The sequence below is a fragment of the Megalopta genalis genome, chromosome 5 (genome assembly GCF_051020955.1).
Source record: "Megalopta genalis isolate 19385.01 chromosome 5, iyMegGena1_principal, whole genome shotgun sequence".
Lineage (NCBI taxonomy): Eukaryota > Metazoa > Arthropoda > Insecta > Hymenoptera > Halictidae > Megalopta > Megalopta genalis.
In genome coordinates this window covers 10,224,379-10,248,804 of record NC_135017.1, presented here as the reverse complement: position 1 = coordinate 10,248,804, position 24,426 = coordinate 10,224,379, and the positions used below count along the sequence as shown (strand labels likewise).

Below are 24,426 nucleotides of genomic sequence, written 5' to 3'. Positions count from 1 at the left end.
AAGTCACCGGTCCTGAACGATATCGACAGCGACGACGACGACGACGCCGCCGCTCTTCGGAGCGTCCACTGTTATTTTCCGCTCTGCTTTCTGTGTCTCTGCACATTGCGATCTTGCGGGTCTTATCGCTTCGCATAGGCCGCTTCCGGCAGCCCGCCACGTGACCCGCGAAACGTCTTACATAGTCCAGTTCTCTCGAACCGTTCTTTCTAAATGCTAACTCCACCGCGATCATTCACTCCTTGCACCGGGTTTCTGCAAATTACTCTTCGCCTCTGACGTCCTGATACTTAACGGCCGTCTACTGTCATCGATAATTGATTTCGACAGACCCGTGGTGCACCCTAGGACATTCTAACTGAAGCACCCTTTAGGACTTCGATTCAAATCCGAACGGTGGGGAGCCATGCCCATTGGCAAACTTAATTCCAGAGGGTTGCAAGGTTCAACTCTTTGCCGCACCCAATTCGTTTTATCGAGCAGTTTCAATCTCCATAAAGAGGTTATCCTGCAAATCCAGATACACAGTGTAGGTTAAAGTGTAGACGTTAAAACCGTATTATATTTTTTTTCTTAATAGCTAATATGATATAATTATGCTTGCTAAGATAAGATGATCGCGTTCTTGTAAACGGACACTTAAGTTCACTGAGACAGCGGATATTTATGCAAATTGAAAATAATTTATTAGCGATAGCTTAGTTTTGGAAGGGAACCCAAGGCAGATAGCCCAGCGTTAATCCACTTTCGGTTTAGTTATGGTAGGGACAGGGGTTCGCGTAGCCTCTCAATGCTGTCGTACCTGACGACAGACAAACCCCAGATGTTGTTGGACGCCTTGAAGTTGTAGGAGTACTTGATGGGGCGCAGTCGTCGACATGTGTTGAGAGTTAGGGATCTTTGAGTATGGCAGGCGACCTAAGGCCATACCGCTACCTTGAAGAATAAGGATAGTCTTCTTGAAGGATATAGCCACAGAGCTGGAAGCCAGAGGTTATGTCCACTTACCCCAGAACCATCAAAGAGCACGTCCCTTACATTTGCTGAAACATTTCCAACACATCTTCATCAATTGCAAGAATTATAAGATGAACAGCAATTTCTTTCTTCCTTCATCAATTTTAGTGAGCTGAAAAATAATGCACGAAAATTCTTTAAATTCTTTTAATATTTTCGTTGTCTCAAATGTCATCCATTTCTATCATAAAAGTCTTGTAGGTGAAGCAACAGCTGGCAACTCATCTTATATTTCTCGAATTCATTTTCGGAAAGATTATATAACCAGAGTTATTGTTTCATGGATTGGAAAGCTGGTGATCAATGTACAGAGTCCATCTCCGACCAGGATATTTCTGACCGTGGTTTCAGAAACTGTGTCAGGATTGCACGGAATCCGTCGCAGAAAAATGGCGGCGCCAGGTGTCAGCCTGCTGCGTCGTCATGCTGCCCTGTTACCGTTGACATCTGCGCGATTTATCTTTCTTCAGCCAGGACAAATTGAATTTGCTGGGCGCGAAAGGAGGGGCCTGTGACCGGCGTCCTCTGTCGGCTCGAGGGAGCGAGTCGCGGGGTCGCCGGTCGACCATGGCCACGCCATGGTCTCCTGATGGTGCGTGTGCTCGCACTATAAAAACAAAATCGCCGGAACAGGTGAGACAGGGGATCGTGCGTGCACACGGCCGAGCAAGGTGCCGCGGACGTCGAGACCTCTCTGTGTACGGCTCCCATACCATCGACTCGGGACCCTCGTCGCTCTTCAGGAACCGTTCGCGGACGGTACGCACGCGTGTGTAATAATGCGTCTATGGGGATCGGTGAAAGCGAGACACGCGGCACGAGGCACGCGGGCATGCTCGAGCATGATTCAAACGGGCGCTATTGATTCGCAGCGCCATCGATGCCCGCGGATGCCGGTCGCCTCCAGGAGACCAGAAGGCCTCCAGGAGATGCTAGACGCGTCTCGGTATCATGCTGCCCTGGTACAGCTCGTGTCTACTCGTCTCTGTCCGTACGACAAGCGAGCATAATTTACGAGGCCTCTGAACCTCCCGCCTCTGCCGTCCTGGTATTCGGGAATGAGGAACTAAAGCGAGGAATGCCGCCGTAAAGTGGACGGAAAGAACTGTCGAGAGTCGCGCTCCGACGAGAGTACTCCACCCTAACTGCCGGCAGTTAGGCGGATATTGTTCATCCACTTCCCTGGTAATTTATTTTTTAATTATTTAGATAGCTTGACTCGAGATAATCTGCACTTTATTTAGGTACCATAATTTTTTATTCATATACTAATGTGTTTTATAATAAATCTACATCTACTTACATTTGTATTAAATATACATTTATAAATATATGTACATTTTTTTCGATTAAGTTCATGGTGAAACAATGATCAGTTTTATTTTACTACAGACTCAAAAGGCAATATATGACCTTGAGTAACGTTGTCACAAGGACAGTATAGTGACAGTATCCTTGTCCTAACAGGTTACAAGCTTGGACATCTTAAAATCTTCACAGCCACATTAGCTGAAGAGATGACGGCGAGAAGGTAGCAATTGTAAGACTATAAAATATAAATTGTAATCATAGACTAGAGAATAATGATACATTAATGAATATACGATTTGCTGGGTATAAATTTAAATGATAATAATAAGGAATTCAATCTTGTGCGGAACAGGTATAATCTGAAACACTGTATAATTTAGTAGGTAATTGCTTGGTTAGATTAAAGTTAGACGCTGCGTTTGGTTTCGGTATTTTAAAAGTTCCATAGACTTGGATTGTAGAAACCAATGGCAGCTTGTGTTGGCGGTGGTAACCACCCAGGCAGAAACATAAGGCCCTCCATGCCCATGGTTTCCTAATACTGTTGACATCCAGGCGATTTGTCTTGTTTCCCCACCAGAGAAACGCATTTTATGGCACGTTTTATGTGTCCTCGGCCAACGGCGAGCCCGCCCATTTCCACTTAATGTCCCCATACCGGGGAACCGCGTTCCTCGAACTTCGTCGCTGCCATGGTATCCTGATGCCACAATATTCCAAACTCTCGGAAAAAAAGTGCTCGGTAATTTCTCGATTTTTATCGCGCACACAGGCACGCGCCCCGCCACTGTATTCATGATCATAATTCATGCACAGGAAATGCGGTTCGTCCACGAGTTCATTGCACGCACACAATCAGCTGCTGAAGCACATAAAATGTCCTCTCATTTATCGAGTCTCGTTTATTTCAAAAGTAACTCGATTCTTCTCTATGCAATTTTCCTATCTATAATTTGTTTTTAATTGTCGCAACTTCCTGATAATTATCCTCCGTATCGTTCAATACGCGTAGCTTAATGCTCCAGCAATGGTCTCTGGCGGAAGCGAGGATTGTTAACGTCGAAAATCATATTCCGCTAATGGTATTGATTATCCGAGCGGTATGTTAATGCGTGCGATCACCCACATTGTCGGGCACACCGGTTATGAGCCACGTGCTCATGGTTTCCTGGTCGCATCTTCCGGAAGTCGACGGAAAAAAATTCCGGGTGGTATGGGTCGAGGGTGCATTGACATTTGCTGTATCTGAATCCTCCCTTCGCACAGCCAGCTAATTATCCCCTCCATTAAAGCGCAACTTTCTTTCTGCCATCATTCCGGTGGGTGATCAACGCGATTGGAAATCCACCGATAATGCCACACTCTGCGTCCACCTCAACAACTTATATTAATGTTAATTAACAATTAACCTATTTTATTTAATGCAATTTAGTGCGCGGGATTGTCGACACCGACTTCAACTTTGCTTCCAGAAATTCTACCGTACACTCCATTGTTAATTTAATATTGCCATTGGCGATTGTTTATATTTTTGTCTCTATTCATATAAAGATTAAAAAAAGAGCTTAGGATACTTCAAGCACATAGGTCTCGATTTTTAATGGATTTTTCCGACAAGAATGATATTATTCTGTGAATAAGTGCAAAGATCTTTTAATACATTACATACATTAATACAAACATTTATACGTTAATACATAAATAAAATATAATATATAATAATAAAATAATGTTATATATAATATTATTATATATTATTATTATTGTAATAATATCATTATTCTAACTTAATGATACTATAATTAATACCTTTGCACTTTGACGCAAGCGATTGTTTATATGTTAATTAGACGCCAAACAAACATAATACGCAAATACGTTAAATATGCGCTTTAACGTCGATGCATAATCGTTGTTGTATTCACTGTTCATACGGGGCCTCGGAAAATATTTCGTTCCGTTTCGAGATGAAGGTACGGTCGTCACAAAATTGACAAAGACGTTTCCGGAGCTTTACAGCGATTTCAAGAGGCGTCCAAGGGCAGCATCTGGATTATGGACACGACACGCTGAGTTGAACACAAACTTTGGCAGCAGGATCCCATGAAACCGAGGGGCAGGCCAGCCGAAAATTGAATGGAACGTCCTTGAGGAACAAGAGAACCCTTTTATGGAAGAACGAGGATTGTTGGTCCCTAAAGGGCATACGCCTACGCACTTTTACTAGGAAACCATGAGGAATCGACTGGTTGTATCTTGTGCCAGCCCTTTGAGGATTCTCCCAAAGGACTTCAGGCACAACATCCCCCCACCTATAAACATCCTTACATTAAAAAACGTCTTGTACAGCTTGCTTCGAATCCTCCTTTCATCGCTGAATTGGTCGTTTCGTCATTGAAAACATTAAAGATCCCAAACAAATTTTTTATTTAGTGAAAAATTTTTCCAGTAAATAAAAATAATAATCGGGTAACATTAAAAATTATTCTTTTCGTCTACGCCATGCTTTCAGTCCTTTTTTCATCACCGAATTGACTTTTTTATCATTGACAACGTTAGAAGTCTCCCACGGAAGACAATTGAAAACCTAAAAAAATGCCTACGAATATTTTTCCAGCGAACGAAAATAATGATCGGCGATATTAAAAATCGCGGATAAATGTTTTCATCGCGATAGAACGCGGTGTTAAATTTCTGTGAAGCTAGTGTCGGGGCTGCCGCCGATATCGTCGCTCCGTTCGACAATTGCAGAAATTGGCCGTGACAAATTAGATCGAAGGTTAGCTGTCAGCCGACCCTGTCGCCAGAAGTCCCCTGGGCGTGTCCTCGAACCGGAAAAAAACCAGTCTCCGCGGCATGCTCTCCTAGTCTGTGTCACCAGCATACTTCCCCTTTAGTATCGCCTAACAATTCCAATTAAGGGCAACGGGACGCGCGGCGTAACCGTTACACGTTTCCTTTACCCTCTGGGGACATTTCACAAAGGGCCGAGTTCACAGGATGTTAGAAGCGTATCGTAAGTATATTAGGGACAGGCATGTGTGGTCAGTGCATGGTGTGGCATGATCCCTACCCATAGGGCCACGGGGCAATGGCCGTTACCAAAATATGGCGCATCGCTGGGCCAACGTTGAGAATCGAACGGAACATATGCGAAGAAAGATTCCTCGGAGCACGAATGCAGCGCTCGGAAATCCGAACGAGCGACTAACTTTAAACATATTTCTATCGCGCATTTGTTCAACTTGAACGCATATTTCTCCTCGGCTCTCGCAGTCGCCGAAGGAGGAGAATCGGAAGTGGAAGTTCCTGACTCCCGAGGAGCTGGGAACGCACCTGGCTTCGTCGTTATCATGTTTCCCTGCTGAAAAATCGTGTTCACTTTGAACTACTCTTTTTCTTTTTTCTTCCACCACCGTCTCTGTCGTCCCGTGACCAATACACCGTGAAACCAAACTGTGTGCACTCGCGATTATGTGCCGGTGTCGATTTTAATCGGGGAGAAAAAAAAAAGTACGATGTCGATTCATCAGGAAAACAGATTACCGAGAAATTACTGCATTTTTAACGGGAATAATTGATGGACTGTGGATCCTCGTGTCCATGTTTTTTTTTTTGCTTTATATCCGACAAAAATATTGCGACGATAACGGAAATACAAAGTTCAATGTTTGCTGCACTTTTTAGTCGGTTCTGCGACGACTGGAATCCACACGATAAAACAAACTCCCGCGTAATTCGAGAGCTCGACGTTGTTCCGTAAAAATGAGGGAAGTTTATGATACAGATGCGCGCAAGAGGATTAATAATTAAGTGCGACCAGCGACACCTGTGGAAAGCGGTTCGCGACATCAGACGGACACGTGTCGGTACCTGGAATAGGATTGTAGAAGGCGGAGGAAGATCGAGGACGACCTACGAGGGAGGACGCGAACGTCACGTGACCACGGTGAAGCCGCTTCGCGGTTAATTAAGCTGCCGACAAATTTAGAATCTCGTTTGTTCGTTCGGCGAGAGGATTCGCAACTGCGTATTTCACGGAATGGACGATCGGAGTGCGAATATAATTGGTGCTAACGGCAAGCGTCACACTGATTAGAAGTAGAAACTTTGGAATAAAAGTCGTAGGTCAAGGCGATAATCTAAAACTTCGTGCCGATAGCGTCCACTCGCTTCCTCCGTCGCTCGACTATCGGGTACGTGTGAAAAACGATAAAGAACCGTAATATGGAAGTTACAGATAACGCTCGGAAACTCGCGTGAAATATTTCGTATCGCCGCCCCAACACGATTTGGTAACCGACTTCGTGTTTTCGGTGAACGTTCCCGAGACGTTTCTACGGGATTCGATCGAGAAACGAATTCTCACCGCACGAGCAGCGCGGGGATACGCGATCGAAGTTATCGGTACGAGAATTATATTTGCAGAAATTGCAGGGAGCCTGACGTGCGTAACGATTCTCTTGTCTCAGAGTTAACGAATTACGATCGCAGAATAAAAGAGAACAAAGCAACGAGTCGGGTATATTAAACGAGTCAATTTTAATGAACAGAATCGGGGCGATATAAAAACGTAGAAAGTATTGAACAAATAACAATAAAAGCCGATGGAAATCAGCCGGCATTCCGTGAAAGTAGGGACCTCGGATCATCGTTATTGATCGCGAAGGAAATTTAGAAAGTCGATGCTCGAAAGCTAGCCGAACGGGGGAAGATGGTATCTTCCAGGATGTCTCCGCCATTTTGATTCCGCAGGGACACCCGCAGGATACCGTGGGCACGAATACGCGCGTAAGTGAATGGGGATTCGATAGGGCAATGTAACAGGGTAGCAGGGGTTAGAAGGAGTGTCTCAAGGGTCCTGAAGGCCCCTTCGGCTTCGAACGAAGCGGGATCAGCTATCCGCCATCTTCCCGCGAGCCTAACACACACACGCGCCCATCTCGCAATCACGCTCGTGATCACGTGGACATTATCGTTCGCGCGACTTGACAATTATTAATTAAGCGAATTTTACATCGCGTCCTCTGAACTCGATTAGAACAGAATCGACCTCGCAGGTAGAACGCGGTTTCTCGATCGAAACGTAACGAACTATTAAAAAAATTAGCAAATCGAGAATTATGGACCGATTCAAAATCGAAAACTAAATTAATCGATTCGTTCGTGTCGCCTCGAATGTAACGGTCTCCGACGGAACGGTCCGGATCGATGGAAAATGGCCCGCCAAAAATTGATCTCGAGCAAGGGGTGGCTCCCGGTGGATCACGTGACGTTTTGACACCACGTGTCAGGGGCTGTCATTCATACTTTTCACGGTAATCACGATGCAACACTCGTACGGTTCGTGTAGCAAGCGACCAGGATACGCGAGGAGCTGCCCGGGTACGTTTAGGGTGATTTTGCAACATCCCCTGAGCAAACACGAGACACATCTTAGGGGTGTTCGCCACCAGGAATTTATGCGCACGTAGGAGGACGATTTTCACAGGGTGGAAACGCCGATGGGGGATGCTGGGTGGCATCGCGTTCTCGGTTCACGAGGGTAGCTCTGCTGGAACGAACCCCCATTGTGCCTTCTATTGATCCAGGACACTCGAGCCACACGCATGGCGATCGATAGGCATGCTGGTATTCGCTCACGCACGCTCACTATGACTGGCACACCTGTAGGAACTCGTGCTTCTACCCTGTTCACAAACAACCCCTTCCTTCATTATTTTCAAACCCCGGAACTTCCGACAAATGCGTGTAGAAAGATTGCATTGTATTGGACGGACAAGAACAAAGCAGACTGAGACAAACGAATGACTGACATTTTATTTAAGAAAAATGCTTGCCGTTTCATTTAATTATTCAGGTCATTGTTCATTCTTTAGTCAATTTATTTAATAATTTAGACTTATTGTCCATCGTTTAACCATTTTATTTAATATGTTAAACTACTATTCATTGTTTAGACATTTTATGTAATAATTTGGACTGTTGTTCATTGTTCGGACACTTTATTTAATAACTTACCTTACTATTCATTGTTTTGACATTTTATGTAATAATTTTGACTGGTGTTCATTGTTCGGACAATTCATTTAATAACTTAGATTACTATTCATTGTTTAGACATTTTATGTGACAATTTGAACTGTTTATAAAAAATTCATTGGACAGACATTTCATTTAACAAAATGTTAAACAACAGTATCCCCAGTCTTACAAACTAGCATAATTACTTGGGCGACTGAAAGGGGTTTCGAACCGCGTCGAACACAGTCCAGCACATCGAAACCGGCGATCACGTGGGGCACACGTACACTGGCGACACACGAGCCGATTAAACGGTCCCTACATCGTCGGCCTCTGCCTTTGATCGGACTTAATTAGTCGCGAATTAGGGCGACGAGACTCGCAGCGTACGTTCCGGAACGTTCGCGAAAAAGGGGACCGCGACAGGGATTCCCGGAACCAGTCGAGGGAAAAAAGGGCCTTTTCAGGGCACGAGAAACATGCGGCCCCGTCCGGTTCCCGGTAGAGAGGCCTTCTTTATTCGGTGCCTCCAAGACTGGTTCGGCTTCCTGTGACTTTGTCAGCGGCAAACCAACGAGAATCGTGGAATCGAAGTGGGGCCGAACGCGTGATAAAGCTGACCAGACGGGAGCAGCAGTGCTCTTGAGTGATTAGTACGCGGTGGTTACCCGATCGGTGAACCCGGGACCGAATGTCCGTGACGTTGAACCCTCCGCGACTTGTTGCGAACAGAATTGCTTGCGTAAGTTTGGCAGAAAAGTTGCAAACCGTTCCATCAAGTTGTACGCTTCCGAAGAGATTTCATCGTAAATTTGCATCTAAGCTGGTGTTAGTTTAGATATGTTAATGTTGCATTAAGTTCGTTGGTGTTGGTTTATGTTTGTTTGAGGTTGATACGCCGTGCCGGACTTTTTCTATTTTTGTGCGGAGGGTGAACCAACGGTCCGTTTGCAAGAAAAGGCGCCGATTTAATAATTAATAAAAAATAAACGGATGAAGCTATCGACGCGCGGTTTGAACCGGTTTGTAGCTACATTCTTGTAATATAACCATAAAATTCAAGGCTGTAATGCCATCATCCTCGGTGCTGCATCCTCGGTCCTACAAATCCAGTGATTCTAAGCTCAAAAATTGATGTAGTACTTAAGTTCGCACGTTTCTTCGGGCAGTTCAGATAACAGAGGATCGCCGTACCAGTTCAAATCACATTGCACAATCTCCAAGCGATTTTTTCGCAATATCCTTGAACTGAAAAATTGGGTAAACAGAAGATTGCACTCGAGAGAAAAACACGGGATTCCAAGAGCGCGGACATTGTGAAACAATTGTCCCCACTACTGGACTCGAACCGCCAAGTTCACGGCTGCTACATCACGTGTAGCTCAGCCTGTAGAACCCTGGCACGACACAGAGATCGGCGGCGAAGCAAAATAAACGACAGTAACAGTCGTGTTTAGTGAAAGAGAATCCCCGGGGATCGCCGGATGATTCAGAGTCCACGAGACTGTTGACCTTGTCAGGTCGGTTTATCAAGATCGAGGTCGCGGATACAACGGAAAAATCGATAGTCGTTAAAGGCTCAAAGGACTGGCAAGTTGCGAGCCCACTGTGCCGACTTCTGACCGCTATAGCCAGACGATATCGACGGACGTCTCAGACCCCCATTTGTTTTGCAACACCCTGGTCGGCCGGCTATCGGCGTCTACGTCAATCGGCTTTTTTCTAACATTTTTGTCGATACTTGTTGCGCGCATCGAGAGTCAAATAACAAACCGAGGGATTGGTCCGCTGAAATGGGAGGCTCATCGTCGTACCGACGAGATCATGACGAAGATGACAGGGTCACTGAAAATGGTGTTGCGATGTTCGATTGAGGCCTGATGGCTTCCAAGGCCTGGTAGAACCAGAGACTACGATCAGTTGTCAAGGTGTGATCCCAGAGAGTGTGTGCTTACAAAGAGGTCCCAAGTTCCAGCGTCCGACAAAATTAGATCAGCCAAGATGTTCCTGAACCAGACGATGATGATGTTAGCGTACACGGTCAACGCGATAGCCACTTTGCCGAAGAACACCAGCACCCAGATCGAGGACGTCAAGGTGCAGAACCTGACCACCACCACTCTGTCGCCGGAAGAGGTGGAAAACCAATTCGACTTGGAGGACAGTGAGTGATTCTTCGTATCTAAGGTCCGTTGGCAATTTTCGGAAAATTAAATCTTGATAGATCGTCGCTACTTCTGGGAAGAAAACAGCGACGATTCATATTAGAGATAGAGAAATATGACGTATCATTATTTACAGTAGATCAGCGGTTCAACAACGCGCAACGAATTGCCATGTCCGTCCAGGGGTTATCTGTTGCGTTAGTGTTATCTCTGCAGACTGCATTCTATCAGTTCCTCGAACGCCGCACACAGTGTTTAGTCTTCGTGTCGGGATTACGATTAACGGACGCACGTGACTGCCGATTCGGTGCACACGTTCTACCTTCATTCCGAGAGATAGCTCTAAATCATTTGCATGAATGAACGTTATTAATCGTCTCCACGCACCGGCAGCTTCCAAAGAGACCTCGAAATAATTGATAAAATCGTTCGGCTCACTTTTGGTCTCTGTTTTTCTTCGACTACATAGATATGACTTTGCATTCCGCCCAGATTGGTACATGTGGAGGTGCTTCGAGCCTTTCGGTTGCTTCTACATCGGCCCTCCATGGTCTGGCGACAACCGACCGGTGTCCACATTCCCAGCCAGACCGGACAGCATCAACCCCCGTTACTTGTTCCACACTCGGGACAATGGCGTGCAGTCTCACGAGCTCAAGATCGACAAGCATGAGACGATACTGAACGCTCCCATACGAAGGGACCAGAACTTCTACTTCATTATTCACGGATTCCTGGATAACGGCGATAAGTCATGGGTCCTGGTAGTTAATTCATAGATCCGCGACTGAACACTTGTTTCACGCAATGCTTTGGGAAATGTTTATATTTAGATCCGATTTTCTATTTTAAATTATTCTACTTCAAATTATTCCACCACAAAATAATTTTATTTCAAATTATTCCACCTCAAAGTAATTTTGTTTCAAATTATTTCACTTCAAAATAATTTTATTTCAAATTATTCCATCTCAAAATAATTTTATTTCAAATTATTCCACCTCAAAATTATTTCATTTCAAATTATTCCACTTCAAATTATTCTACCTACTTCAAATTACTGCACTTCAGAATATCGTACTTAAAATTATTGAACTTGCAGTTATTCTACTGCGAATAATTTTTTCATACACCACTTTTTCAATTGTGATGAAAAGTGTCCAGTATGTGTGTCCATTCAGGCTCCATTCGAATTCAGTATTTTTCTACAGAGGACGATGAAGGAGCTTCACTTGAGAGAGGATTGCAACGTGATGATCGTGAACTGGATCGGCGGAGCAGGTCCTCCCTACACACAGGCTGTTGCCAACACCAGGATAGTTGGTGCAATGACAGCGCGATTAGCGTCTCAACTGGTTCAGATTGGGGGAGTGGACCCTGCAAGGATGCACTGCATTGGGCACAGTCTTGGTGCACATACCTGCGGATACGTTGGATACAGCATGAAGCACGATTATGACATTGTTCTCGGTAGAATCACTGGTGAGTCGACAATCAACAATCTCGTACAACTAATTTAATTTCTAATAATTAACATTAAAACCACCGAGCTCGGAAATCAACAAACGTGTATTGCTTTATGATGATGAAAATACCTGTGCTTATTTGGGCCTGCCATTTTTATTCTAATGTTCCCTTGAAATAAGGAAATTCAGTCATATCGTATAAAGAGTCCTTTATAATGTCTGCATCTTTGGAAGTAAAAATACTTTTAATGCTAATTGCGATCATCAGTATTTAAGTGTAGTGTATGTATGGACCAGTTGTGCACCGTATTTTGAAACACCGTGTACCAGAGCGACAGCTCGTTAAATTCAAGACTAAATCCGATGAACCTTGAAGCCGGCAGCCGCGGCCGAATAAAAGTAGTCCCGCGAGCAGCCAGAATCGGCCGGAAACGTACGAAGATAGCCGATCGAATCAGAAAAGATCAGGGGAACAGTTGAGGCAGGAGAACCAACGCCGAAAAACGGCGGCCACCATTTCGCTTGACGTCGTTCAAGACGGTGTCCTCCTCGACGACTGTCGAAAAGGCATTCTGAAAATCCGTGCAACACTGAGAAACAAAAATAATTAACGCTTCTCAATTTGCCGTAAACAGATCCATTAAGTCAAACCAGAATCTCTAGAAGACATGCTAAAATCTAAGAAACAACCTACAAATGCAAATTTATATAAATAATGTCTTAATCAACAAAAACAGTAATTAAGTAGAAGCCTAACAACATTTTTGCGCCGCTTAGAAATATTAAATTCAAGCGAAAACTAACAAATTTGTGTTTTACTGGAGTTTGATGGAGCAGTGGCTGCCGAAGGGCAAAGGCCTGAACGATGAGAACCTTTTCCCATTTCTGATCAATCCCCATCGATGCTCCCGGGCCAATCCGATTGGCCGAGTCGGTGTTACGTAAGCTATCGATCCCATCGGGAATTACCAGGACACCAGGAGGCCGCGAAAGCTAGTCTCTGGAGCGAGTGTAACGGAAAAATGAGGATGGGTGAGATCAGGATGATTAGAGACCTCCTATGGACTTGCCTGGTGTCGGCTCGTCGGCTGCCGTCGCATCGGGTCGCGTCCCGTCGCGCAGAATGGTCGATTCCTGGCTGCTGGGTTGGACATTTATCGACAGAGGAGAAAAGGAGCCCTCCGACGACACCCTTAAACCCGCCCGAAGACAAGATCCAGTAAACAACTGGAATAAGCGAACACGAAGCACCAAGAAGTGGCAACAGGGCCCATGGCGGCGCCATAATAGGTCCTGAGGGGATAACGATCTGCCCTAGCCTTCTAGCTACCCTGATCAATGGAGACACCAGCCAACCCGAAATGCGTCTCATTCATCATTAACTCCAAGTCTCATCGATGCTGACATTTTTCTGATACACTATAGTCACTTAATCTTCAAAGCTTTCGTCATTTAGACTTGCGACAGAATTTCCATGTAGAAATAAATGTTTTAGGAAATATAAAAGACTGATATATTAGGTTGTTCGGAGAAATCGTTTCAAATCTTTCATACGAATTCGGTGAAACGAACTCTATGAAACGTGAAACGTAAAAGATTTCAGACGAACTTTTCGACAACCAAATATCTTCGAACACAATCAAATATGTATACCTGCTGCGAGACAGGATTGGGCAAAATTTTAATAGGAAAGCGGATGAAAGATAAAGACTTGACGAATACAATTTTATTCGACGTTGTCGAGTAAATATTAAAAGAATAAAACTTTATCTAGATAAAAATGTAGCCGAATACGATTTGATTCGAACAAGAATTCATTCGAATTAGTATTTGATTCGAATAAGAAATTTCACACTACTTACTGGCTCAAACTGTTGTTTGACATTATTTCGAACCTATCTCATTGTTCTGCGGGGGTGAATTAATCCGATGTAGCAGCTCCTTTGCCAGATAGCGTTGCGTCTCTAAAGGTGTGCTCGATGGTCTCAATGACTTCAATTCCAAGACAAAATACTGCAACTCTCCTATAACACGGCACTTTGGGAACATGGTTTCGGTATAACACTGTGTGAAAATTGCGACAGTCCTTTTACAGCACGGTATTCATATAACACGACTCATGAAACACATACGAAACACAAGTGTGACCATGCAACCCTCTCGCGGTGTACCTCGTTTAAATTGCTGTCACTCTGCGAGAAAAAATCGTAGCGACTTAATTCATTACTCAAACTAAAGGGGAAAGTTCGAGCTTTATGACGTTATTAACGGCATGTTCTAAAAAAATTTTTTAAGTCCATAGAGAGCGGTAAGCTTTGCATTTTTTCGGTATCACGAACAGGCCTTCAGATTTAGGAAACTACAGTCATAGGGATGCATGATATTAAAATTTAAAATATGGAATCGTAAAGTAGAGATTTCAAGCTTTAATTTAAAAAAAAATCACAATTTTATGATTGCTCTTAACGGAGTTACAGCTGTTAGAATATTGAAAAATCTCCGGCCAAAAATTTTGCTGTTAAGTGTACATGACAGAGCCCTCGAAGAACATGGTTTCGATGTAACAGGGAAGGCGTTCCCTTAATTTACTTTCATTTCACACAAAAGTCTTCACACTTCAACAACTCCATACCACTAATACACATATCATATGTTCCACTATTAAAAACAATCTCGACCGGCACAATTGACAATCATGATTTACGCACTGACATATCGCAATTATATCTCACATCGTAGATCTGTCCGTTCAACAAAGCTTGCACTGGCGTGATATTTAAATAATATAGACGTCGATACACTGACACGGTAAAATGCTAGGCTCTTGCTTCTAATGTTCAAAAAAGTTCTTAGCAAATACAAGGAACGTACTCTTCGCTGGCTCCAGGGTAAATGCGAAGAAGTCAATCACGGTCCTTAGGGACCTCTCACCAAAAGGCATCGCCATCCCCACTCCGCGGTCAGATCCTTCAGAAACAAAGTCCCAATTCTTTAGCCAGGCGGCGTCGGGTCGCTTGCCTTTTTCAAATGTATACATTGTCTCGATAAACCGCCTGAGACGCTCGATAGCCGCGAAACCCAATCTGGCCTCGGACCGTCGTCTGTCGCCAGGTCTGCTTATTGTTGGTCTCGGTCATTCAATCTTCGGGCCACATGAAATTCAAGACCCTTTGAAGCGAACCCTCGGATCAACCTAATATTTTTAGGCGCAATAAAATATTAAGCTTAATGGAGATGGTATAAACACTGATATTTCTTGTACAGTTTTAGACTAAATCGAGCAGTATAATAACTGGTACATGCTTTTGAACTCCTGTTGTATTATTTAATACAATTTATATACAGGGTGTTCCACAATTATTTTAACAGCCGAAAATGAGGGGTAGGTGAGGTTATTTCAGCTACCTCTCATTTTCGGCTGTTAAAATAATTGTGGAACACCCTGTATTATAATAGTTTCATTTAAATTGGATCGTTTATCAGAGAGTTAATTCAGTATAGATATATTGGGATATTTGAACCATTTTTATTTTGCATTAATTTCATATCAAATTTAAACCTTCAACATTCTGAAAACATTCTTTTTCCATAAGTAGAGACCTAAACGAGAAATGCAAGAAAAAGTTGATCTATACATGAATTTCAATTGAAAATTCATGGGTGAACGAAAAATTACGCAATAAATTTATAAATTATTATAAATTATAAAAATTGCGACCCTTACCCTGGCATCGGAGTTATGAATATAAATATTAATATCCTGGAGAATTAAGAGGAATTGGATAGAAAAACTGTTTCAATACGGTTGCAACACAATGTTAATAAAAATTATGCAACACGAACATTCGACCGAATAAGTATACCGCGTAGGATCAGCGAAGCCAAACCCGGCCGGTTATGCGATACGCGATCGCGGTGCGATTAAGTGGGCTAGCGTTCCATTATTTCCTGATGCACCAGGAAAAGACTCCGTCGAACCAATTCCCGCAGGGAAAACGTGAAAAACCCCTGTCACCTGTGCGGTAACGAACGCTTTCCTCCAAAGCCTTTTAATTTATCATCTCGACAGACCGAAAAATCGCTTCCGCTTTTGCGCAATGTGGATGTAAACCTCGAGCACGTTGTCCAGGGACATGCGGTAATTGTTACGTGACGATTGTGCGATACGAGTAACTCGATCAGGAGGATCGGGATTCAACGACTGGTTCCGAAGAGCAACGAACATCCGGGGCACCGCAACTATTCCTCTCCGCATTGCTCGCAATTGTAATTCCTCAAGGTGCACGGAGAGGGTCCGAGTAGACCCAGGCAATGAGTAGAATTGTGGATACAGAAACTGATCGTACGAAGAAGTGAACAAATCACGATTATTCCCCTCTCTTTGTTCTTCACGATTGGACATTCATTTATTCAAGCTTACAGAGACATTGTACGGGTCCAAGTTGACCCAGTCATCGAAGATCGAACAAAAAGCAAAATTGTAAAATTATGCATTGGTAGAATTACAAGCAAAGTAGTAGAATTGAAAAGTAGGACAAGTGTGTCAATTACTGTGCCACCCCCAGGTTACTGTAATCCTTACAATAATTTTACTTAATATTTAGAAACAAAATTACTAAATTACAGATATTGAATTTTTTCAATAAAATTTGATCTGTAATTTTCATAGCGGAAGCAAAACTTGCCTAAATAAACTTTTCATGTTTTTAAGGGCACAGTGATTCGTTCAAAAAGCAGTTTTATCCATTTTGTTAAATATTTCGTGCTTCGTATATTTTAATGACGAAAAGATTCGTACTTATATTGAAGACATCAAAAAACATATGATTGAAATGTTTCAAGAAGTGCGATATAGATAAAAATACTATTTAATTTGTCGAAAACATCGGATGTCACTTTAATAAGCACAGTAATTGACAAAATTACCCTAGCAAATGTCGATAATTGATCCGGGGTTAAGTACAAATGTTGCACACCAAGTTCTCCGCAATTATTGTTTTTTCTGAAGACCTAGCATCGGTCCAAGTTGACACAACCTTCGCGGAGCAACCGGCGAGTAAAATAGTAGAACCGTCAGCTAATATTTTGACGAATTAGAGGGCGACGAACGAAATCGTTGCAGCAATAGGTTCAACGACGCGGCTCACGTCTCCGTTTCTTTTTCCTATGTAAAGGCCTCGATCCGGCGGAGCCGCATTTCAGCAACACGTCGACTATGGTGCGGCTCGACCCAACGGACGCCACATTCGTCACGGCCATCCATACCGATTGCAGTCCGTTTATCAGCGGCGGCCTCGGGATCACCCAACCCGTCGCGCATATCGATTTCTATCCGAACGGCGGCCGCAATCAGCCAGGCTGCAACGCGGGTGTTCTCAATTCCATCACCTTGGAACGTGGGAGCTTCTTTCGTGGTGAGCCATCCTCTAATTCTCTGTTAATCCAATCAAACCAGGGAAAACACCGGTATTGTAGCAGTAATTTTTGGTCGTACTTTCGCAACCCTTATGCAGTCTGTCCCATAATTATGATAACGCTCGGGACGGGGCGATTCCCGAGGTCATTTGAAGTAACTTTTTCCTTAGCGAAAATGCAATCCATGGCTTTGTTTACGAGTTATTAACGAAAAACACTGACCAATGAGAAGCGAGCTCGGCTGGCGCAAGGTGGGCGAGCCAACGAGCGGTCGAAGCCCAGTTCCACTGATTGGTTCAGCCGCTTAGCGCTATGCGAGATCGCTTCCCATTGGTCAGCGTTTTTCGTTAATTACTCGTAAACAAAGCCATGGATTGCATTTTCGCTAAGGAAAAAGTTACTTCAAATGACCCCACTTCTTCCACTGTTCACTTCTTCCTGTTAACATAATTATGGGCTACCCTGCAGAAACTGAAATCCAGGAATAATGATATATTTATCTATATTTACCGGTCATTTTTCCGGTATTTAGATTTCATTATACATACATTTCATTTTATTAATTTTCAAAATTCTTTTAAACAGAGGTCAATAACATTATCTTTTATTGTTACTATAATTTATTTATTTCGGTTTTCAGTTGTTGTATCGGTTTCGGTATTATTTTAAAAGCATTGATACAATAATTATGTTAAAGGTATTGATACAATAAGTTCTCCCTAATTATTCTTCAGCTTGTAAACAAAAATGGGCAACTTGGCAAGAGAAGATACGATTATTCGAGCCTTGCACCTCGTTTTTATAATTATTGATGATCGACAACTATAAAAAAATAAACCTCGAGACTCAAATAATCGTACCTCTTCTTCCCGAATTATCCATTTTTGTTTACAAGCTGAAGAAAAGTTAGGAAGAATTTACTATATTTCAGTATTATAACGATTACGGCATAGCTTTGCTGGAATAATACCGGCATAAAATCCCCGAATTAAAATGCCAATCTCGTGACATCCTAGACACCGTTCACGCTTCCGTGTCCCCCTTTCAGGAATAAAGAGATTCCTAGGCTGCAACCACATCCGCAGCTACGAGTACTTCATAGAAAGCATCAACACAGCTTGTCCATTCCTGGCAGTCCCTTGCTCCTCCTGGGAGAGGTTCCAGGAAGGTGGCTGCTTCGATTGCGTCAACCAATACTGTCCCAGGTTCGGATTGGACGCTGAACCAGGAAACTATCACGCCGCCGTTTACCTGATGACGGGGAGAGACAAGCCGTTTTGCAGTTAGTATCAGGTGCACACTATCTTCTCCGCAAATTGAATATTCCTTAACAGTGGTTACCATTGTTCTCCGACGTTTTGCACCGTTATGGTGAGACGAGACGTTCATCAATATTGTTGCCTTATCGAGAAGATAGTGGATCAATCATCGCAGTAGCTGACTCAGCGGTGGCTTTCATTTATCCTGATTGCTCGCAAAGTGTTCAGGAAAGACTACAGTAGTTTCTCTCAAATTGTCCCTCGGCTTGTAAACAAAAGTGGACAGTTTGGGAATAGGAGATGCGACTACTCGAGCCATGTATAGTAATGTTTCCCTAACTGACGCTCAGATTGTGCACAAAACTGGACAATTTGGGAAGAGGAGATACGATTATTCGAGCTTTGCGGTTTGTTTTTGTAGTTACGAATTATCAACAACTATAAAAACGAACCGCAAGACTCGAATAATCTCCCAAATTGTCCATTTTTGTGTACAATCTGTGCGTCAATTAGGAAGACATTACTGTAGCTTGTTTTATCGTTAACAACAATCACATCTCCTCTTCTCAAATTGTCCATTTGTGTTAACAATCTAAGGGACAATTTTAGATAATTTACTATGTCTCCAATTGCTTCCTTGAGCCCTTAAAAAAGATCCTGGACGAGTAGAACTTCCATACTCTCCGGAACTGTTCCGGTTACTGTTTTTGACAATCAGGATAAACGAAGCAGCCCAGGTCGGTTGACGTTTGTCACGAAATTTAACAATTATTCCAATGATCGTAGAGGGCCATTACAAGGTCACCATCAACATCTCCAACACGCTCGAGAGCATGGACCACGGTGGAGAGGTCGGCACGTTCGTGATCCGGGTCTTCGGCGAAAACGGGAACACGGAGAAGATGCAGCTGAGTCCCTACTCGAAGTATTACGAGCCGGGCACCACTCACACGGTGGTGCTAGCAGGCGATGTGGTCGGCAAGCCGGAATCGGTCGAGATAACCTGGAAGTATCAGACCTCCGTGTTCAATCCGCTCACGTGGCGACTTCTGCACACCCCGCGCGTCTACATCGACTCGTTGGCAGTCGATAGTTTGGAGTCCTCTCACAGGTACGCGACCTAACGGAAATCCTTCTCGCCTAAACGGAAGTCAGAGGACTAATGTTAAATACGTTGACGGCACTTGCGATGGAGCACGCGACCTGCCAGAGTCTGCCAAAGATAGATCAGATCATTCGATAAGCAGTTACTTCTTACTTGGTTTATTTTCGACTACAAACATTTTTTTCGTTCTTTTACTTTGCTTATTCTCGAATAAAAAAAATCTTTGCATACTTTTATTTTGTTTAGAATCGAATAGAAATATTTTTGTATTCTTTCATTTTGTTTAGTCTTGAGCGAACAAACATTTTTTATTTTCTTATTCTGCTTACTTTTGAGTAAAACGTTAATGTATTATTTTATCGTGTTTATTTTTTAAGAACAAAATTTCGTATTCCTTTATCTTATTTACTTCAGAATATAGAGATTTAATTTATGTCATTCTATAAATACAAAGTTAATCATTCTATTCGCCTAAACGGAAGTTCGAGGACTATGGTAAATACGTTGATGGCACTTGTGATGGAGCACACGGTCCGCCAGAGTCTGCGGCATACGTAGCTGGTAATTTAATCGTACGTGTGCGGGTTTTCGATGACGAAGTCGAATTCCGAGATGCGATTCCGTCTTAGTGGAGTTTCGAGCTTAACGTCTCGATTTGTTCTAGTATCACGGTGTGTCCCGGCGTCAACAAGACTCTGATGGCGAACGAGCCGAGGATATTAACGATGGAGCACTGCCGCGACGATGACACCAACGTCTTGGTCTCGGAAACTGTGCAGCTAGGCTCGGACTGCAAGAATTCCATCAGCAGTTGCGCCAAGTAGAACGCTGCGTTGGACACTGCTCCGTGTAATTAACGAACGAATGAATTTGTTTTTGATAAGGTGTGCGAGGCTACAACAGACGCCACTTTACGACAATGCTGCGAACCATTTGCGGAATAAACAAAAGAGACAGTCAACGAAATAATTTCACGACTGAAAGCAACGAGAACCAAACTAAGTTTGTACACTATAGCTTGTAAGTTATACGATTATTATAGTTAACAATTATTAATGTGGACTTTGTGCATTTACGACAGAAATGAATAGGCGAAATTCGGAACAACGAAAACATTTAAACTATTTAAAGATACTATTGCATTTTACGTTCAAGTCATCAAGATTGTTAAACAAACAAATAAATGTCTGTTAAGCAGCTGCATCTTGCAGTCGATGCTGACAATTTCTATTTTGCATAAGGATTTACAGTTTAACAATTATAGTTTGAGAGGCACTCCCCCCCCCCCCCCACCACTTTCTCTGCAAAACCAGCCTTCGCTCACATTTACAAGTCACACCAGACTCTACCCATGTTTGTGCCAACAAGAACACTCAGATGGAACGGTTGGATAATTAGGTAGCGGGGTGGGAGTGACCTTGAGCAGTCGATTCATTTCTCTGAGAACGCTACGATTTCCTCATTGTTATTTTCGTGTGATCTGACTGTAGAAAAATGTACTACGCGTAGAATAATTTTTTAAATAAATCTGTCACTCGTAAATTATACTCTTATTATGTCCCGGTCGTAATTAATTTTATATATTTACCGAATGAGACATATTAAATCTTTTTACTCTCTTATTTCGTTTACTTTCGGATAAACAATTGTTGCATTCTGTTAGCTTGTTTGCTTTAGAATTCAACCATTTTTTCGTTCATTTATTTTGCTTATTCTTGAATAAAACAATCTGTATGCTTTCATTTTGTTCGCTTTTTAATAAGAAAATTTTCGTATTCTTTTTCTTTGTTTACTTCCGAATAAAAAACTTTAACGCATCTTGTTCGATAAATACAAAATTAATCATGGCCGAAAACAAGCCGAAGGCACAGCAATTGGTCGCGCCACTGTAACCAGCACCACTCCCCTTCGCATTATTCTGTCAGCTGTCATCGGCTTAGCTCGACGTCGAATATCTCCGAGTCCCATTTCGGTCCTGCAAACGTTCACGAGCGCCCCGGCATGCCGTATCTCAATAAAGTAAGCTGGCAAGATCGGTGATTTCACTTTTGATTCAGCCGGTACAGCGAGAATAGTCGGAACAGCGGATCTGCTCTGTATACAATAGACGGTCTCGTCGACGGTTCATCGTGGAGGCGCGCTGTCTTCTCGGGTAGATGCTGCGTGCATAAATTACGGGACTGTCGATCCGTGTGCAGTGATTTACCGGCGACGTATGAAAGCGGCCGCCAAGGTGAAAGAAGCACGCGTGCATAATGACAGTGAAAGGGAAGGTGGCTTCGCTATCGGTCGTCGCGAGCGAAACCGACGCAGCTCGACTCACGACAGAGACAGACCGCGGAAAATGCTGATTCCGATGGACGCGGGAGGTCGCGTTTTTCCGGGCGCGGAAATTACCGCCGTGGCCCGTAATTGCCAAACGAAATGGCGGCTTTCGATGCAACTGAGGCACCGGCAGACGTGTGCTGCCCGGATCTCGACGCCATGGGAATGAAAGTGAGCATTTCCACGTCCCGACGTGGACACCACGTGGGAACCAGGCATTACGGGCACACGTGACGGTGGAGACTGTCACATTTTTACTTCCTGATGAACTCGGAGCTTTCGGTAGTTCTTCCGTCGTTAAGTCATCGGACCTAGATTGTAAGAAAACCGCGGGAAACAGTCTAATTTTAACACATTTACTTGATGTAAAAAGTATTCGTGCCATCTACTTCATATTTATGACAAAATGTCAATTTTTAAAATGCTACGACTTTGTGAAAGCGTGTCGTGCAACAACGAACCTGGACTCATTTTAAAGCTCGAAGCTGTTACTTACGACGTGCAGCGTTCATTTTGCTGTAACATGTTTTTGCATGATGCAACAGGTGGGAAACCGGAGACATGCTCTTTCTGGACAAAGTTACGGATCGAGAGGTTTGCAAGTATGTACATACACTGGAGAACTTTTTTCACGGCTGAACGGAACACAGATTTGAAGAGTGAAGTCTCCGCTTTACAGCGATCGCTAAAACTTCGACGGACGATTTTTCGTTCGCGCCCTCTAAATCGTCTACGCGAGTCGCCGACCGAAAACCAAATTATCGAAACTTTCATTAATATTAATAACGGTAACCTAGGTGGATAAAATTGGGTCGAGGAGCAGACGGTTTCGCAAGCCCAAGGCCGACGTCTGTTTGCTTCAGAAATTAAGACAACAGCGTCCCGGGCCTTTATTCGCGGGGGAATCTCGAAAGCATACGCGCGCGGCCCAGCCTCGAAAAACGGTGGGCGGAAAAGGCTCGCACGATGACATAACCGTGTGTTGCTCGACGAGATAATATTTCGGCCTTATTACGCGAACGCGCCTGGTGAAAGTGACCGTTATACCCGATTTTATACAATTCAATTATTCATGCCACATAATTCTAGCTTTACGACGAGATGGTTTGTTCGTGCTCGGCCACAGTTCGATCCCAGGAGAGGCCTATTCCGCGGCGCGCCGGCAGAAAAACGTAACGGGTGGTGCTGCGATCGTAAAACGGAGCAGCGAAACACGAAACAAAGTTCCAACGGACCGAGCGACTCTGAAAGAATTTCCTGATTGTGCCGCGACGAGGAAAAACGCCGATAAACGGGAAAATCGTTGCGAAAACAGCGTCGTTGCGATCGGCATTTCTTGGTTCTCTTTGCGAAAGACACTGTAAAAATATTCTTCGAAAGCTGTTGCCTTCACGCGGAACAAGATGTTGCAAGAATCAGGAATATTTAACGGAGCCCCGCTCTCTTTGTAATAACGTCGTCGCCTGCGTCGTCTGACGAAAGAAACACGCGGTGGGCGAAGCTAAAATGAGATAGGAGAGGCTAGAATAGGATATGCAGGGCTAGAATGAGCGTAATAGGCGTGTCCAGAGCCCGATGAGCGGGTGTAGAAGACGGTGGGCGGAGCTAGGACACAAAAGATGAGGCTATAACGCGATACGAGCGACAACAATATGATAATAGAGATTAATATCAGGTCGGAGGTAACATATTTTGATGGGAGCTCCTAAAACAAGCTCGGTTAGACGGGGCTTGAGCCATATGGGCGGTTCTGAATCACGATGGGCGGGGTCAGTCAGCAGTAGAAACGAGTAACAGCCAATCAAACCTCTCAAGAAACTGTTATTTCTTTCTACGAGCACACCGAATATTATAGATAGCAAGATAATAAATTAAATCAGCCAAAAATCAAAATTAATCTACAATCTTTAACTGTGTTAGTTCTCAAAGTTAATATAATTAATTAGGTTGCGAAAGTGATCAAATACCAAGTATTATGACAAATTTCGACTTTCTGTCGTCAGTTTCGTTAATCAAATTGCTTAGATTTTCTGGATATTTTGTCGTTGATCTCAAGTATCGAATTAAGGAAACCGACTAATGAAACGTTGCTCCGGCAATAATAGAAAGACTGTCGCAGATAGCGTCGGAAGTGCAGTTTAGTGTTTGTACCGGTTATGAGACGGTCACTAATGGACGACAGGCGAACGATAGGATGCCCGGGACCACCACACGTCGTCCACATTCCGTCCGAGTGAAAACACCGCTTACGAAATCGGCCCCCGAAAGGGTCAAAGAAAAGCCGACCTGGCCAGAACCGATCGCATTGTGCCAGGCCAGGTAGCTGTCCAACGGGGGTG

General features: G+C 43.6%; 1 protein-coding gene across 3 annotated transcripts; it reads left to right on the top strand.

Moving 5' to 3' along the window:
* The first annotated feature begins 8,997 nt into the window (after nucleotides 1-8,997).
* LOC117221007 (pancreatic triacylglycerol lipase) lies at nucleotides 8,998-21,304 on the top strand. 3 transcript variants are annotated; one of them, XM_033471560.2, is made up of 7 exons: nucleotides 8,998-10,516; nucleotides 11,010-11,275; nucleotides 11,729-11,999; nucleotides 17,158-17,397; nucleotides 18,447-18,680; nucleotides 19,444-19,768; nucleotides 20,427-21,304. In XM_033471560.2, the coding sequence occupies exons 1-7, from the start codon at nucleotides 10,354-10,356 to the stop codon at nucleotides 20,584-20,586; spliced, it is 1,659 nt and encodes a 552-aa protein (XP_033327451.2). In that variant the 5' UTR covers nucleotides 8,998-10,353; the 3' UTR covers nucleotides 20,587-21,304. The 3 variants fall into 3 exon arrangements, with proteins under 3 accessions (XP_033327451.2, XP_033327450.2, XP_076378581.1); XM_033471559.2 differs by having other exon boundaries at nucleotides 11,010-11,281; XM_076522466.1 differs by lacking the exon at nucleotides 8,998-10,516 and adding an exon at nucleotides 10,570-10,714 and having other exon boundaries at nucleotides 10,987-11,281.
* The last annotated feature ends 3,122 nt before the right edge of the window (nucleotides 21,305-24,426 follow it).

Excerpts from the sequence above, each read along its gene's own strand:
- LOC117221007 (XM_033471559.2), top strand. The coding sequence starts at position 10,354 with ATGTTCCTGAACCAGACGATGATGATGTTAGCGTACACGGTCAACGCG. Across the intron at positions 10,517-11,009 it reads CCAATTCGACTTGGAGGACA|ATTGGTACATGTGGAGGTGC; the intron begins GTGAGTGATTCT and ends CATTCCGCCCAG. Across the intron at positions 17,398-18,446 it reads ACGTGGGAGCTTCTTTCGTG|GAATAAAGAGATTCCTAGGC; the intron begins GTGAGCCATCCT and ends TCCCCCTTTCAG.